The 16,452-nt window shown below is 41.4% G+C and overlaps 1 protein-coding gene across 2 annotated transcripts in view; it reads left to right on the top strand.

Moving 5' to 3' along the window:
- The window catches only part of Rmnd5a (required for meiotic nuclear division 5 homolog A), a 56,705-nt gene extending 46,652 nt beyond the window's left edge, over nt 1–10,053 (top strand). The window contains exons 6-10 of one of the 2 annotated variants that reach the window (XM_055596397.1): nt 143–308; nt 1,620–1,722; nt 4,206–4,360; nt 5,705–5,791; nt 6,899–10,053. In XM_055596397.1, the coding sequence (XP_055452372.1) occupies nt 143–308; nt 1,620–1,722; nt 4,206–4,360; nt 5,705–5,768 (488 nt within the window). In that variant the 3' untranslated portion in view covers nt 5,769–5,791; nt 6,899–10,053. Of the gene's footprint in view, nt 1–142; nt 309–1,619; nt 1,723–4,205; nt 4,361–5,704 lie in introns of both variants that reach the window. The other variant, XM_055596396.1, reaches the window with a different exon arrangement.
- The last annotated feature ends 6,399 nt before the right edge of the window (nt 10,054–16,452 follow it).

The following is a 16,452-nucleotide window of genomic DNA, read 5'->3' as shown; positions in this document are numbered from 1 at the left end:
ACACTTACGGACCAGAATGTTTACATTATTTTAGGATAGGCCACATGAAATAGAGATGTATTTAGCTGTCTCAACCTATTATTCACATGTATTTTAGACATGACTGTGCACACTTCCATTTTGCTGGTGCCTTTTCTTTTAGACATTCAGGTATTGATGGGAAGCCTTGTGTACCTGAGACAAGGGATTGAAAATTCACCCTATGTTCACCTACTTGATGCAAACCAGTGGGCTGACATCTGTGACATCTTTACTCGGGATGCTTGTGCCCTCCTGGGGCTCTCCGTGGAGTCTCCTCTCAGTGTCAGGTGAGGGGCTGGGCCCTGGTTGCTCTGAAATGAACACTATGCTGGGCAACTTTTCCTGTTGCCTTTGTGATTAAACCCGTAGGTTGTGTTGTGTGTAGTTGGTACAGTTGGGGGGCAGCAGTTCTCCAAGTGTGATCAGGGAACCAGGGAGTCCAGAGCTCTTTCACTGCTGACATTCGTGCAAATGATGCAGAAATGGAAGTGAGTTAAGTATGAAGGTCTGTGTTGTGGGGGCATTGATACCAGCCTCAGCAGGACTTGCAGCAGCTCCTCACTACCCTTCTGCCTGCCTGGGAAATGCTCACTGAGCTCTGTAGTGCTTTGGTGGGTAGTAAAGACTTGTTTTAAGTTGATATTTGGGTCTATATCTTTTTAGCATTCTGTGTGACCCAGTAGGTATTTATATAAGACATTTAGTTTCACATCACAGTGTGAGGCTTGTCTTGAGACAAAGCAACTGTGAGTTATGAACTGTCTTGTTACAGGATACAGTTTTTACTTGAACTAATTTGTGACACTCCATATGTAGTATGTTTATTGTAATTTTAAATGAATTAATCACTACATTTTAATTTACGTAAGCTTGTCACATTAAAGGAAGCAAGTGATGCCAAGTATGTATATTTTTTGATACAATGACAAAGGTCAAGGTTTTAGACCAGGTTGAAATTTTTGGTTTTGAGTTTGTAAAGGTTTTTCTGATGAAATTGGTAATGACAATGTAGTTTTTTTATATTGTAAACTGGAGGGAAAACTTTGGAAAGTTTAATTCATATACCCTTACATAATCATACACAGAGAAAAGACAGGCTTGGAAGTGTTTCTTGTTCTTTAAATGTAAAAGCAAAAACCACCGTGTCTGGAGGCACACTGGCACTAGTCCTTGTACTTTCCTCAGCCCTCCTTGAACTGATGAGATTCATGCTTCTTATAATGATGGCTCCTTTCTTTCAGCACTGAATGCCAGAGCTGCCTCTCTTCTTATAGGCAAAACCTGTAATTTTTTTTAATTACTGAGGAAGTAAGAAGAAATTAAGCCATCCTATCAAAAAACTATCTTTTTAAAATTTGCTCTTTTTCCTTATGTCTCCCATACTTGTTAGACTTATGTAGTAGCATTAAGGTTTTAGGTTTTGTTTGTAGAGGGATTATTTTAGTAACTACAGGAAATGTAGCTGATAGCAGGAGGCTCAGGGAGAAAATATTTTTTTTTCTTCTTTTAGAGAAATAGCTGCTCTGCGGTGTCCACTTGCCAGGTTCTGTGCTGTGGCATTCTGAGAGTTGGCACTAATGTCCCTCTTCTGCCCTCAGTTTCTCAGCAGGTTGTGTGGCACTGCCTGCGCTGATTAACATCAAAGCTGTGATTGAGCAGAGGCAGTGCACCGGAGTCTGGAACCAGAAAGACGAGTTACCTGTGAGTTCTGTTGGCAATTTACTTACCTTTGCTGCTGCAGAAGATGGATGCTTTAAGAGATAAAAGTGCTCTTCCTAACCAGGAAAAAAAATGTAGCCATTCAGCAGGGGGTTTGTTTTTATTTTCATGCACGTAAACATGGCTGAAAAATAAGGTTGAGAGTATATCTCAGTGGTAGACCGTTTGCCTGGCAGGCTTGAGGCTGTGAGTCCAGCCCCCAGCACCACTCTGAAAAGGAAACAAGCCAGTTAACTAATAAAAATGAAAATAGTTATGAGGCGCTGATGGTATACACTAATTCCAGTGCTCAGAAGGCAGAGGTAGACAGATCTTTATGAGTTAGAGGTCAGTCTGGCCTGTATAGTGAGTTCCAAGGCAGCCAGGGCCTCAAAGTGAGACCTTGTCTCAAAAACAAAAAAACTAAACAGGAAAATCAACTTGAAGACCGTAGTATCTTTTGGAGACATTGGAGGACATTGGAGGACTGTCTTCAAAATTTTGAATTCCAGTTGCAGTTGCAAGCTGAAGAGTGCAAATATCAGAACCGGGGAGAGTTATGCATTCTGTTAGCACACAGTATTGCGTTATGAACTCCGTTTATCTATAAAGGAGGCCCCCTTTCTCTTTTGTGGGCTATTGAAGCCTAAAGTAACAGGTGCATTGTGGCTGCCATGGTGGTGGTTATGTCAGGTGCAAGTGTTTTGTTTGGCACTTTTTGCAGTGGACACCAAGACTTTAAAACAGTTACCATTTCTGACACAGTTACATCACAGACCCTGGAGGGCTGAATTAAGCTTTGACGTGGCTGGCTTCTTTTTTTACCATACCTGCACACAGGTTTGCCTGCATTTACCTTGTTCTTTCAGCTGTAAGCCTGCCTTGTCAGTTGGTTGCACCAACTTCAAGAGCTTGTTGAAGATAGTCTATGACTAAAGACACAGGTGCCTTTCCAGTACTACACATGATCAGGGCATAAGCAGCACACTCTGCTCTATTGCTGCTGCTTGGGCACATGCAAGAACTCAATTCCTGAGCCAGCTGCTCAGGCACAGACCTGTAATCCCAGCACTCAGGGAAGCAGAGGGAGGTGGATCTCTGTGAGTATGAGGCCAGCCTGGTCTACAAAGTAAGTCCAGTAGAGCCAAGGTGACACAGAGAAACCCTGTCTCAAACAAACAAACAAACAAACAAACAAACAAAACCCTTGCTACCTTAAGCAGGTGCCCAGCTTCCAGCTGTGAGAATCTCTGAAATTTACACACTGATGCAGAGCAATCTGTAGAATCCCAGCTGACAGTGTGCACTTGGGGCTGGGAAAGCAAAAAGTGGTAGTGGTTGGTAATTTCCTTATGATTGCTTTGATGTACTTTTGGCTTTGGCTTTTTTTTTTTTTTTTTAAATACTCTTAGTAAGTAGTGCAGTTTGGGTTTTCTCTGATCCTCCCAGGCACTGGGTTTACAGGTGTGTTCCACTATCTTTGTGGTACTGTAGTTTGTGTAGTTTGGACTCGGCTCCCTGTGCATACTGAATTTCACCCCCTACTCTTTGTCAGTTTTCCTTAAAGAATCTTATATATAGTCTTTGTCTCTGGCTGGTGTGGAGCTTATTGTACAGATCAGGCTATCCTCAAACTCAAATCCCTCTTCTCTGCTGGGTTCAAAGGTGTGTGCTCTCACACCTGGCAGGAATGGACTTTCAGAATAATAGCTATTGTAGATTGAGGAGGAGGGAAAACGGTGTATTTGTAGAGTTTCTAGTGCACAGCAGCCACACTACTCGATGATTTCAAATTTTCATGTGTGTTTTTGGCAAAAGCACGATACTGATACCATGTCATGAGCTTGAGTGTGCATATCACAAAAGATACTGGTGAGATTTGGCTTAAGTCTAAGTCCAGGCTCATAGGAGGCTGAGGCAGGAGGATTACAAGGCCTGGCTGGGCAACTTACCGAGATCCTGTCTCAAAAAGAAAAAACAAAAACAAACAAACAAAAAAACACTTGAACACATGCACAAGGGCTGAGTGTCAGGAGGTAGGTTGGGGTGCTGGCCTTAAATAACTTGGTTTACCTCCCTGCTTGAGCTTTTCTCTGGACCATTTCATACAAATTACATAGGAAGCTCAGATTTGAAGCTCACACAGATGATCACTATATTTGGACTGCTCGTGGCAGGGTTGTTGCACTGAATTTACCACCTAACCGAGTGCCACAGAAGAGCCAGGAGGCTGGTGGTTTCCCCCTTGGTATCTATTTTGATGCATTTCAAAATATCCATTTCAAAATTTCAAAATGCATTTCAAGGTATCCTGGCCAGGGATGTGGCTTAGGGGTGGTCACTCACAGACCGAGCTGTGAGTTGCTGCCTAGTCACCTCAGAGGTGGCAGGTTTGATTCTCTCAGACCTCAGAATTTGTTTACAAACTAGTAATTTTGCAAACTGGAAGTTTAACTAGCCTGTGTGTGTTTTTCTTTTTGGAACAGATTGAAGTGGATCTTGGTAAAAAGTGCTGGTATCACTCCATATTTGCCTGTCCCATTCTTCGTCAGCAAACAACAGATAACAATCCACCCATGAAATTGGTTTGTGGCCATATTATATCAAGAGATGCCCTGAATAAAATGTTTAATGGTAGCAAGTAAGTATGTGACTTCTTAAACACGAAATAAATCATCTTGCAGGAAGATAAGATGTAATAAGGATAAATGAATGCACCTAAAATCATTCATTCATTTAGGTTTTCCAAAACAGGGTTTTTCTGTGTAGTCCTGGCTGATCTGTAGACCAGGCTGGCCTCAAACTCAGACCTCCAGAGTGCCCCACCATGCTAAACCATAACTAGATTTAAAAACGAGTTTCTTAGCTATTCATAGAAACTGGATTACATCTAATCTTTGGTTAGTTTAAGCTACTCAAGGATTTGGTGATGTGATTTATAACCTACTGTGTACACCCTTCTCTGCTTTCCTTTTCTCACTTGGGGATTTATTTTGGGGTATTTTTATATGCTTCATAAGAACCCTTTGTGTTCTTGTTAAAGTTAACAGAATAACACGGCATGATGTGCATGCTAATAATCCAGCACCTGAGTGGTAGAGGCAGGAGGACCCTGAGTTCAAGATTATCCTCAACTCCATATCAAGGTAGAGGGGTGGTCCTAAGCTACATGAGATTGCATCTCCTCCCAAAATGTAGACTACTTTGTAGTATGGAAATGAGCTTACTTAGCCAGTTTTCTATTGGTGAATACAGTGCCAGAGTACGTTATCCATTTATCCATGCGATAAATTCCTACCAGGGTACTCATGGTTCAGAGTATATGGACATTTGTAATTTTATAGATAATTAGCAAAAGAAAAGAAAAAACTTAGGCAGTTAGGGTAGTTTTTACTGATGTTGGTTCTGGCCCCATTGTGGGAAGTCCCTTTCCTGGGAGGTCTGTTCTTTGATAGAAACTATTTATAACTCTCCCTAGACCGTACAGAAACTCAGTCAGTACAGCTCACTCGTGACCTTGTTCACATGGAGCCAATGTTCTTTGTCACTGAAAGGCATGTGGGCTCTTCCTGATGCAGGATTGGGAGCTCGCAACAGATTTGCTCTAAGAGCATATACAGTCGACACATGTGACATATTCACTTAGGGACAGTGCAATATAAACCTTAGTGGAGCTTTAGGTTTGCTTCTAAAGTAGAGCTTTATTTTACCAGCAGAACAGTTTTCACTGATTACTAAGTATTAAAGAGGCTTTCAGGTTAAGATCTGATTTAGGTTTTATTTTCTGTGACCCTTCAAATCTTGGCTGGCAGTTATGTTAAGGAACATAGTTAATCCTCCAGGCAAAATAAACATGTAAGCTGTGCTTTGTACATGCAGTAGGTGTGTATACAGGTATTAAAATGTACTCTCTATACCTAAGTAGAAATGGAGTGCTCAGTGCTGATATTGTTCCTTGACTTAATCTTTTTTATCTTGTGTTTAGATTAAAATGTCCATATTGCCCAATGGAACAGAGTCCAGGAGATGCCAAACAGATATTTTTCTGAAGAAATGAGTTTGTTTGCAATTTGTAAGTGAAACTGAATTATGGGTACATTCGAGACAAGAGTGTTCCATTGACTGCAGCTGTTCAAGGACTGCCCCGTTTATAAGCTGTGCTCCAGAAGCTGCCGACATGCTAGTGTGCGTGGAGGGAGAGCCCCAGCTGGGCATCACATAGGGCTTTATTCACTCTTGGTCTTCGTTCCTGATCAAGCAAATACACCAGCAGTTGTCATTCAGTGCAGGTTTTTATACTTACTATATGGTGATTTTTTTTTTTTTTTTTTTTTTTTACTGCAAAGCAGAAACAGAAGTTGACCTTCCTGACATGTGTTTAATATTTCCCCTGCTTTTACTTCTGTAATTTTCTTGATAATTGTAAGCTTGAGAGTGTTTGTGGAAGAACTTTCTTTCTTGTATATATAATTAAATGAAAATTCTTCATAGGAGTTTGACAAATTGAATTGTGGTCATAAAACAAATTTGGGTTTTTTTGTTTTCTTTTTGGCTTAAGGAAGAAAGCTGTGATAAATTCCAAATTTGCATAGCTTTTTGATGTTTTTCTCTGCTCCACTCTTGCTTCAAAGTCAGCACGCATGCAATTGAGTCTATAGCCCAGTAGGCTGCCTGTTTAAAATTCCATCATGAATTTAGCAGGCTGATGTGAGAATGAAAGCTATTACTGTTGGTTTTTTTTCTTTTATTACCAAGAGGTGCTTTTTTTTTTTTTTTTTTTAATAAATGGAATTCTGAAGTTAGGGTGTTACTAAGTTGAGATACGCTTTCTGTCTTGGCACCCTGTCTTTTGAAATCTGCCTTTAAGATTTGGCTGTATCACATTAGTTTATCAGCACAGACATGCAGTGTTGTGCATGTGCGTATGAATATGTGCGCCAGCATAAAACACTGTGTTTGTGGAAGGGAGGAAGCATGTTCCGGTTCTACATGCAGGTGCCAGACTTGAGGCCCTTAAGGATAGACACTAGCAACTTTGTGTACTGCGGACCTCGTTTGCTGCTGCTCTGTGTTTAATTAGTACATTGTTCATGCCTCTCTTCTGCAGTGTCCTATCCCATTGACTGTGAACCTGTATATTAATCAGATGGCTACAGATAATAATCTTTTCTTTTGTGAGGTATCTTCATTTAACACACTGCCCAGAAAGAGCCGTGTGTAAGAGTTATTCTCTATATGAGGAACTTCATGGAAAAGACTTCTGTGGACGTAATTCTGACTTAAACCCACGAAATACTTCGTCTTGAGAAGAGTGCTGTATAGACATCACCACCTTTATTTCATCTGATATAGGTCTGAACATCAACATAGGAATACTTTCATGAGAAAACGAAAAAAGTTGTAAACATGGAAGCAACAAGAAATGTGACTCTTCTATTTCAAACTACAGACGGAATTGGTTTAAGGGAATGGGGGTAACAGCTTTGGTGCTAAGATATTTAGAAATTGCCAGCATTCGTAGTGGTGTACTATATACTAGCCTGGATAGTGTCTCCTGAATTGTTTACCTAGGAGGGCTGGCGTTTGCTTGTGAAGGGAAAGTGTAATACTTGCAGAAAAGCCTGTGAAATGGCCATGTGGTCAGTTTCATGTTGATGGCTACTGTGTGCTGTGTAGGTTAGCTGGGGTCATGATTGATCCAGCTCAGAGTGCATGCTTTGTTCAAACTCAACCTGGCTCACAATGACTTCTATTTCCCTATTGGGATGCTCTGTAAAATCCCTCATGCCCCATGAAGCAGTGCAAGGAAGAGCAGAAACACTTCTAGACTGCAGGAGAGCGGACACAGTGCCAGGCAGTATCCTTTTGAGGGTATAAACTCATTTACTATGGATATTTTTTCCCTTGAATTAAATTCTAGAGTGACAGACTTTTTTTTTTTTTAAACCAATCTTTTTAAAACTACACCAAATTTGGTTTTTAGGGTTTTTTCCCCCTATAACTTATTCTTACCTTCCCACCTCAAACATATACACGACATTTAGACTTCATGTAAAGTTTGTGTGATACAGACATGCTCTTGAGGCTGGTGAAAATACTTCTGGAAGCAAGACCCTTCACACTGTTGGCTCAGGCCGTTTTAAGGACAGAGGCTCTGCCTGGTCCTCCTGGTGCTGGGAGTCTCATTTGACAGTCTCTTGTGAAGCTTATATAACTTTAAAAAGAATGAGCTTTAACATTTTTAACATTGTGTTTAACATTTTAACATTTTTAACATTGTGTTTGACCTTACAGCTTCCTCCCATGGGCAGGCAGGGCAAGGGCCCCCAGACTGAAACTTGATCTTACAATTTACCATGGAAATTAGGTCTGAAGCTCTTCTTTAAATGTGTGGACTTTATCTGTGAGAGACTGACTGCAGCAGAGGTGAATTTGAAGAAGGCAGACCTTGACCAAAGATGCTGACATACAATATTGGGATCCTTGACTCTAGAACCTCCTTCATGGTGGTATAGACCATGCCATCACTAGTGTCATGCTAATGCTGACATGCAGGAGGGTGTCATTTGTCTCTCTGAGTCTTATTAGAGAAGGTAATGCTAGAGGCAAAGATTGTCAGTTACACAGATAGCAGGCATTGGAAATGGCCCAGAATGGCTTCTTTGAGAGCCAGTTCCTTTCCTGGTTGTGGGCAAAGGCAGCCTTGAGACTCTGCTAAACCAATAAAACCTTCTTAGCAAATCTTTGGATTCTGGTATAGACAGAGCCTCTCTACAGTGGCTAAGATTTTCATTGATCTGTTTCTCTTTTGTGTGATCATCACAGATGCCATTTCTATTCTATTGATGATTATATGAGACTCTTAATACATAAATGAACGGGTATTGGTGCCTCTTTATTTTTAAAAAATTGAAGAAAAAGAGCCACCTCATATTCATAGTGTGTATTTTGTGAGTGTGTGAGCATTTAATTGAAAATAAGAAAGTTATGAAGTAAATTTTTCGTTTTACTTTTTCTACAGCAGCTAATGTGTAGGGAGACATTAAACCCACACCAAATCATGTGGGGGTGAGGATCCCCCAATCTTCCTCTCCAGGTGGCCAGTCCCACAGGCTGTACAGCTCAGATTCCGAATCTTTGTGTCATGTGTTGTTTCCACCTCCGTGGTGTCGGCCTTTGGGACAGTGTGTATCAAAAGCCAAGAGTTGTTGGTTTATCTACAAACACAAGCTGCTGGTAGACTACACTAGCCCTCTGGTTTCCCAGCGCAAGCTCTCATACAATGGACTGGCAGCTGCACTGTCCGGCGTGTGGTCAGCCGACTCAGGTTCTCTTCAGGGAAGATAAAGGCAAGCTTTGTTCTGGTTCTTCTCTAGGGTGTACAGTGAAGACAAACCAAATATTTTTCACCATTCAACTGTCTGTATGTTATCTTTGCTAACACTAGAGTAAAACACGAAGAGGGAGCATTAAGCAAGGACCACATACAAGGCTTGGTGTTTCATAAGCCTACCAGCTGACAGGTTGTATGTGGTACTGTAGTTCACCATAAGCAGGTACAGGCGTCATGAACTTTTCATACTGAATTATAATTGAGTAGATACCAAAAACAGAGTGGCAAATGTATTTTATTAGTAGCAGACGAGGCATTTAGTTTTAGGGTGAATTTTCCACTGTTGATTTTACTTTAAGATGTAGCAAGAGAACATTTTGTTTTTAAGGCATTTTAAAACTGTAGCAAGCATATGCTTCATTTACTTCCAAAGAGGCAAAAGCAGCTATCCTCGCTTACAGTACAGCTTCGCTCCATGGTATGGGTGGACACCTACACTTTTTAGTAGCAGCAGTCTTAAACTACTCACAGCCAGGTAGGTAGTAGTTAGTGCCTGAACATTTCTTTGGGAAGGGGCTCAAGTGAATGTCCTGGGGATGGAGGGAAGCAGAAGGAAATGGGAGTGTGAGTGAGTGTGCATGTGTGGAAATTCACCATCACCCAGAGCTAGCAAGCGACTGCTATTTGTCATGTTTTACTCATGACTGCAGCGTGCATGTATCTCTTCGCCATGTTTTCTAACCTACACTAAGGATTCACCAGATCATCTTGCTCAGATGGCTCAGGATTGTATTCCTTTGGCTTACCCCGTGCTCCTGGTTCTATGGTGTTTCTATAATTATGAATAGTGTTGCACTGTAATCTATCATATAGAGCTATATGTATGGAAATTTTTGATCAGTTTTTTAAGAGATGTATCCTGTTTGCAAAGGCACAATAAAATTGCATCTTCTAGATTATAGGCAATAAAGGTAACAATAAACATTATTTAACAAATCAGACTGATACTCTCTGCTCATTTGATTTTCTGAGGGGGCGTCTAACATATTCACTAGTTTCAGGGATTTCATTTTAACTTAATATGTTTAATTTATAAATTTTGAACTTATACAATAGAGTTTTTGAAAACTATAAGAAATGGTTTGTTAATGTGTGTGTATTCCTATGTAAAACACATGGCTTCTCCCGTGTATATTTTTTAAAATTAAAGAATTGCACATTTAAAAAGTGTTTTGTGGAACCAGTTTGTGAACTTTCCTTGGAATGCCTTTTCCAGGCTGATTGATCCAGGGTCACAATAAGGACTCGGGAGCCTAACTGTGACATCTTCAAGTTCTCATAGCAGGGTTTTTATAGAAAGAACCAAATGCAAAAGACATGGGGAGGGCAGTAACACATTTTGGCTAAATGTACAAAGCAATATGTTTTTTGCTAACTAGACATAGACAAGTGTTATCCTCCAACCTTTAAGTGAGGCATGGGTTAGGCTCTTCTAGAGAACATCCAAAGTGTAGCCAGGTGTTTAATAGGAAGCTAAGTGAATAGATAATAAGACATGAGTTATGACACTGTTGAATCATAGTAAAATATAAGGTCAATTTGACCCTCTGGCAGGGTCTGCTAGTGCCAACTATGAACAACCACTTGTAGGAAGCAGAGTTGGGAAGTTTTAAAAATTTGAACTTAATTTCACCTTAGAAACAAAACAGAGCTGAATACAAAGATGGCTGCGGTTATGTCTCAAATAGCAGGCTGCAACAGGTTGTGAAATAATCTCCCCATACCAGGATGTCATCCATGCAATAGTATATATTAAATACTTCATAATAGTTACAGCAGCCACAGCCTCTTGGTAGAGGGTGGGGCTGTTAGCCATTCCCTGAAGAAGAACTGTCCATACCTTGAGGCTGGCCCAGAGTTGTTAATGGGGGTAATGAAAATGCAAAGCGTTCAGTGTTGAGGACTAGCAAAAAAAGAAAAAGCAGTCCTTGATATCTATTGCCAATAGAGGGACATTGGGAGGAATGGTTGAGACAGGGCAGCCCCCTTTGAGAAGAATCCCAGACTTGCATGGTATTATTATTCCCTTTAAATCTTGTAGAGGTCTCCATCACCCTGAGCTCTTTTTTTATAGCAAGCACAAGGGTGTTCCGTGGACTGTGGGAGGAGTGAGTGTGTTGGAATAGAAGCTCCTCTTTAACAACAGCCTAAGAATTGGGGACGATGTGGAGGAGAGTTTTAAAGGCTTTGGGGGTATAATTTTCTTTATGGATATGATCGTCTATCCTGTTGCGAGTCCTTCCTGGTTGGGTAGCAAGCACCACTTTTAGAACTTCTGTGATGTCTCTCCCTAGAAGATTGGTGGCTATGTAGGCTGTTAGAGGGCATGTTAGACCAGTAGTTCCACAGGGTCTTCCTGTCTTTAAGCTTGTTTAGTGATGAATGTTTGGGAACAGCCTCCTATGCCTGCAAGTTGGGACCCAGGGTGTTCGTAATTAGGCAGCCTGCTTCTGGGTTGCCTAGCAACCTCTGATGTCATCATGTCACAGGCCAGGTAGCCACACCTGGCAGGCGTGCTCCTTAAAAGGACCAACCTGCCACTTTGTCTCTGTCTCTCTCTGCCCTTGCCCTCTCCCCTTTCTCTGTTGGGGCACCCCCGCCCCATTCACCCTATCATGTCTTGCTCTCTCCTCTCTCCATCTCCATCTAATAAATCTCTTTCATATAAAATCTGCTGTACACATCATCGTTTTCATTGGTGCTTTCGGCCAGGAAGGGCTCTGCTGGTAGCACCTGGTCTGGTCATGCCAGGACCTCTTTAATTGGACCATGATGCCTGCAACAGATTTCTCTCAACTGCCCTGCCCTTACCACACACACCTGTTCTTCTGCTCAAGGCTGCTTGAACTTGGCATCCTAGGTGCTCCCAAGCCCGGGAAACAGCGAGTACACTCACGCCAGACACTGAAACTTCTGCTTCATACACAGACACAGCCTGCTCCTAAACTATTGCTGTAAGTAAGCAATACTTAACTACTGACCCTGCCCACACACAGGTGGCTTTAAACTGTATCACTGCCTCAAGCCCCAAGGGGGATATTTTAAATGTCCTGCAAAGCGCCTGCCAGAAGAGGCCGTCTTGCAGAGGAAGGTTTTCAGTTGTGCAGACTTCACATGAGCTGTGCCACGCAGGCACAGTTTTGAACCAGGATGAAACAACCTTGACCACCAGCTAGCACCTGGTCTCACTGTGCCACCACAGTTGCACACTGCACATGGCAAGCCTCCATGTTTTTAAATAGAGAAGCCCCTCCATGCGCTTGACCCTTCCCTACTCCTACAAAACTCCAAGCCTTGCATTCTAAATACTGGCTCTCAATATTTCTGACCTCTAAGGTGCTACTTCCAAGCTTTTAAAAATCTTTTCTTCCTGATTTCTGTACACTCTGCTCTTAATATATATTTTTTAAATGCTTTAAATTCTTATCTAATGATTTATATAATTTTCTCATTTATAAGACTTCTTTAATCATAACTAATTCTCTAGGACAACAATAAGCCTCATTTTAAAATATGGATTTTTTAAAAAAATTTCAAGTTATGGTTTACAATATATATAATTCAACCCTGGCTCAATAATGCTAAAATTTCAAAGTTATAAAGGTCTATTCAAATTAAGCTGATTTAAAATATATGTCTAACTGCCTATGTCTTTATCAATTCCTAAGTTAATAAATGCTGTTTCTCCTGCCATGAGCTACCTATGATTGAGATTCACCACTAGGCTTTCTGGCTAGTAAGTTAGCTATAATAAATTCAAATCTAATTTTAAAATTGCTTTATACTGTTCTATGATACTGTTGGTTTTAAAACTCATAACTCAGGTTACTATGTTCAAGTTTTTACCAATACTCTAAATTAAGATCTGTTAATTTTAGAGGCATTTATTTATTTATTTTAAAACTTGATCGTTGTGCTATATCTTTACTATCAAAAGGTTAAAATATGCTTGGTCTTGTTTTCTAAAAATGGTATTATTATTAATCTATAGTATAACCTTTGACTTAAAAGCTATGAATGTTTTATGTACTAAATCATACAGAAAACTGTCATGCTCTCACTTTAATGGACTATAGGTATGACTTTTAAGGCTCCATAGTGAATGCAAGTTAACAGTCATCTCATAGATGATCAAGTTCTCTAACATGTCTCACTGCCATCTTTAATAAACAGCTGAGAATGGTCCTTGAGTCACCATACAGGAGTTGGTAAAAATAATAAGGGAAAAGCCTTCCCAAAAGGCTCATCTACAGCAAAAGCTATGCTTCAGACCTCGACTTCTGCTCTGAGACTGTTGGCATTCCTAAACAGAGAAAACAAAAAACAAAAACAAAAAAACAAACCAAGGTTTGCAATGCCCCATCCTGCCAGGGTATAGCCAAAAGTCAGTTCCACCAGGTGACTGTTTCCAATGCAGCCAAAGGAGATGCTGGGCCTGCAGCTGCCTCAACAAACCATGGCTGCCTGCCAGCAGACTGGCCTCTGGAACTTATAATGCTCCCATGCAGTTTTGTCCTCTGTGCCCAGACATGGAGGCTCAGCCAGCACAAGAGCCACAGACACTTCCAGCCTTCCACCTCCTTGGCCTGGTGGAGGACAAATGGCTCCTTGATTCAGCGACCACCACCACCCTCGCCCAGCCCAGGATAACATTGCAGGTCTGTTTTGGCCTCACACTGGGTCTCACGGACTTGTTGCCAACTTCTGTTTTGGGAGACTTCAGATGCCTTCTCAGTTCTCTTCATATGTAGGAGACCCAGCCTTAGGCCTGAGTCCTAGAGTTGCTATTGTCAGGCCTAGACACAATATGCCTTGTTGCCAGACTCAGGAAACAGGCCTGAATGGAACCTTTTACCATCCTTTAGCTAAAGGACATAAATGTTCATAGAGGTTTCACCTATGTCTCATGGTAAATAACTAAATACAAAGGCTCACCCCCCCAAAAAAAAAATGTTATTTGAGGGTCTAAGAAAATGTCTTGAGGTTGGTAAATGCAAGTTATAAATGTTTGAGGGTCTAAGAACGTGTCTTAAAGTTGGTAAATATAAGTTATAAAAGTTGCAAGGGCTAAGGTGATTTAAGGTATCTAAACAGGTAAAAAGGCTTAATATTTCCTCCTGTTGCTATGCTATGTTGACTGCCCAGAGCTTTGGCCTTTGTCAACAGAGCTCTGATTTATTAATCTAACTCTAATACAAAAACATTCCACTGTACCGTCCACTCTCATGGTTCCAAGCGCAAGATTTTAAATCTCCATAATGTGTCCTTATGCTAAAGGTTAAAATCAAGTGAGCTTTTGCCCCTTCTACTTCAGAAAAGGCTTCTGCCTTTTCAGAGCTCACCTTAAAGAATGCTTATGCTGTTAATACAAATGTGTATGTCAACTGCCTTTTCTACAATGTATATTTCAGTACAGATTCCAATTGTGATACTAACATGTCTGAAGTTTTATCTCCTTCATAAAACTTAAAAGTAATTCTTCTAAGCTTCAGGAATCCACCTGAATTCACCTCTCAGGTCAATTGGGCTCCAGATAAGTACTTATTGCCTATCTCAGAGGGTGGGATTCCTCCCCTTTCCCGGGTTTTGGGACTTCCCTTTCCTGACTACTTGATTGCTATCTCCTACATGAAACACTGGATGGATTGGTGAGTTCCCCTCATTGTCAGCATAAACACCTCTCTTGGTAGGAGAAGATTGACCCCTGAGCGTCCAGTAATTTCCTAGTACCTTTTGAGATGGAGGAACCCCCAACCACAGTCTTCACTGGCCATGGTTGACCTCCATTTAGGACTTCCTCTTTCCTTTGTTTGAGATTTTTATTTTCCCCTTCTATGTGCACATTCCCTCCCTACCTCCCACGCTTGTCTATGAAAATCCTAGTGCTAGGTAAACTGTGTGGCAGCTGTGCCCTTGGTCTCTGGCCAACGCTGATGAGTTGTTGGATCAGGTAGGACCATACTCTACTGAGCCAAACCTTGCCTTTGGGATGCCTCTGGCAGGTCACTGACTCCTACCCTCCCAATGGAAATAGTCCATTTGTTCGTTCTCTTCTGGAGAATTTCAGATTTCTACACCTAGTGCCCACTGTAAGGGCCCCTAAGCTTACACACTTCTGTAACCAAACTTAGCCTCAATTTTCTTAGGTGACAGGTCCAAAGCAAAGCCTTTTTAATTACTGCCAGTGATTGGGTAGATGGAGGTTCCCATGTTCAAGTCTCTTTGATCCAAACCTTCCACCTCTGTTCGCTCTCCCAAAAGTTTTAAACGTACACCTAAAGGAATTTTCTCCATAACCTATTTAACTTTGTCTTCTGCCTATATACATGTTCCAGTATTCTACCAGACACAGATGTTTCCAACATCCACAACAGCGCCAAAGCAGCTACCACAAGTGTTCAGTCTGACCTCACAGACTTCCATCAAGCTGGACCTGCACTTTCCCTCCCAGCCGTGGATGTTCTTACAGACCCTGGACAGCATCAAAACAGCCTGTTCTTCCTGGACTTGGCCAGCATTTCAGCCTTTTGACCTCCCTACAGTGGCTGCAATGTGAGCAGGAAGTAGCCAGAAGAGAATCTACACCCAATATTCACTTACTATTAACAAAAGGCTGGGATGGTGTGCTTCAGGCCCAGGACAAGTAGCTCCAGGTTCTCCCAGCATTCCTCAGTCCCTACCTGCTGCCTTACATGGCTGGCAACCCTCTACCCTAAACTTTCCAGGGCAGGAGCTTTCCCTCCTCTTAACCATGTAATCTGGCCATTTTGTTGCTATTATTTTTTTTCTCTTTCTCTTAACCCCTTGCATGGCAACCAAGAGCTGCTTCCAATGTACCTAAATTTGTATACTTTAACTTGTCTTACATGAGAAGCGGCCCAAGCGCCTCATTTTTTTTAATTATAGAAAAAGGGAGGAATCTTAGTATTTAGGCAGCCTGCTTCTGGGTTGTCTAGCAACCTATGATGTCATCATGTGTCACCAGACAGGTAGCCACATCTGGCAGGCATGGTTATGTTAAAAGGACCAACCAGCCCCTTTGTCTTTCTCTCAGCTCTTGCCCTCTCCCCTTTCTCTATCGGGTTGCCCACTCTCTTCCCCCTATCATTTCTCACTCTTCTCTCTCTCTTCATCTCCATCTAATAAACCTCTTTCATATAAAATCTGCTATGCACATCATCACTTTCATTGGTCCTAATACAGGGATTAGCTGACAGTCTTGTGGGATCTCTTGTCTTAAAATTGTCTTGTCTGCCCCAGTATCAGTAAGGCATTTTAATGGCTTGTTATCTATTTTATGATGCTTTTTGTCCCAGAGCCTTCTTAGATGCTGGACACCC

This window comes from Psammomys obesus, unplaced genomic scaffold (assembly GCF_907164565.1).
Source record: "Psammomys obesus unplaced genomic scaffold, mPsaObe1.curated_primary_1811, whole genome shotgun sequence".
Taxonomy (NCBI): Eukaryota; Metazoa; Chordata; class Mammalia; order Rodentia; family Muridae; genus Psammomys; species Psammomys obesus.
The sequence above is the reverse complement of the archived record's forward strand: the minus strand, read 5'-3'. Positions and strand labels throughout refer to the sequence as shown.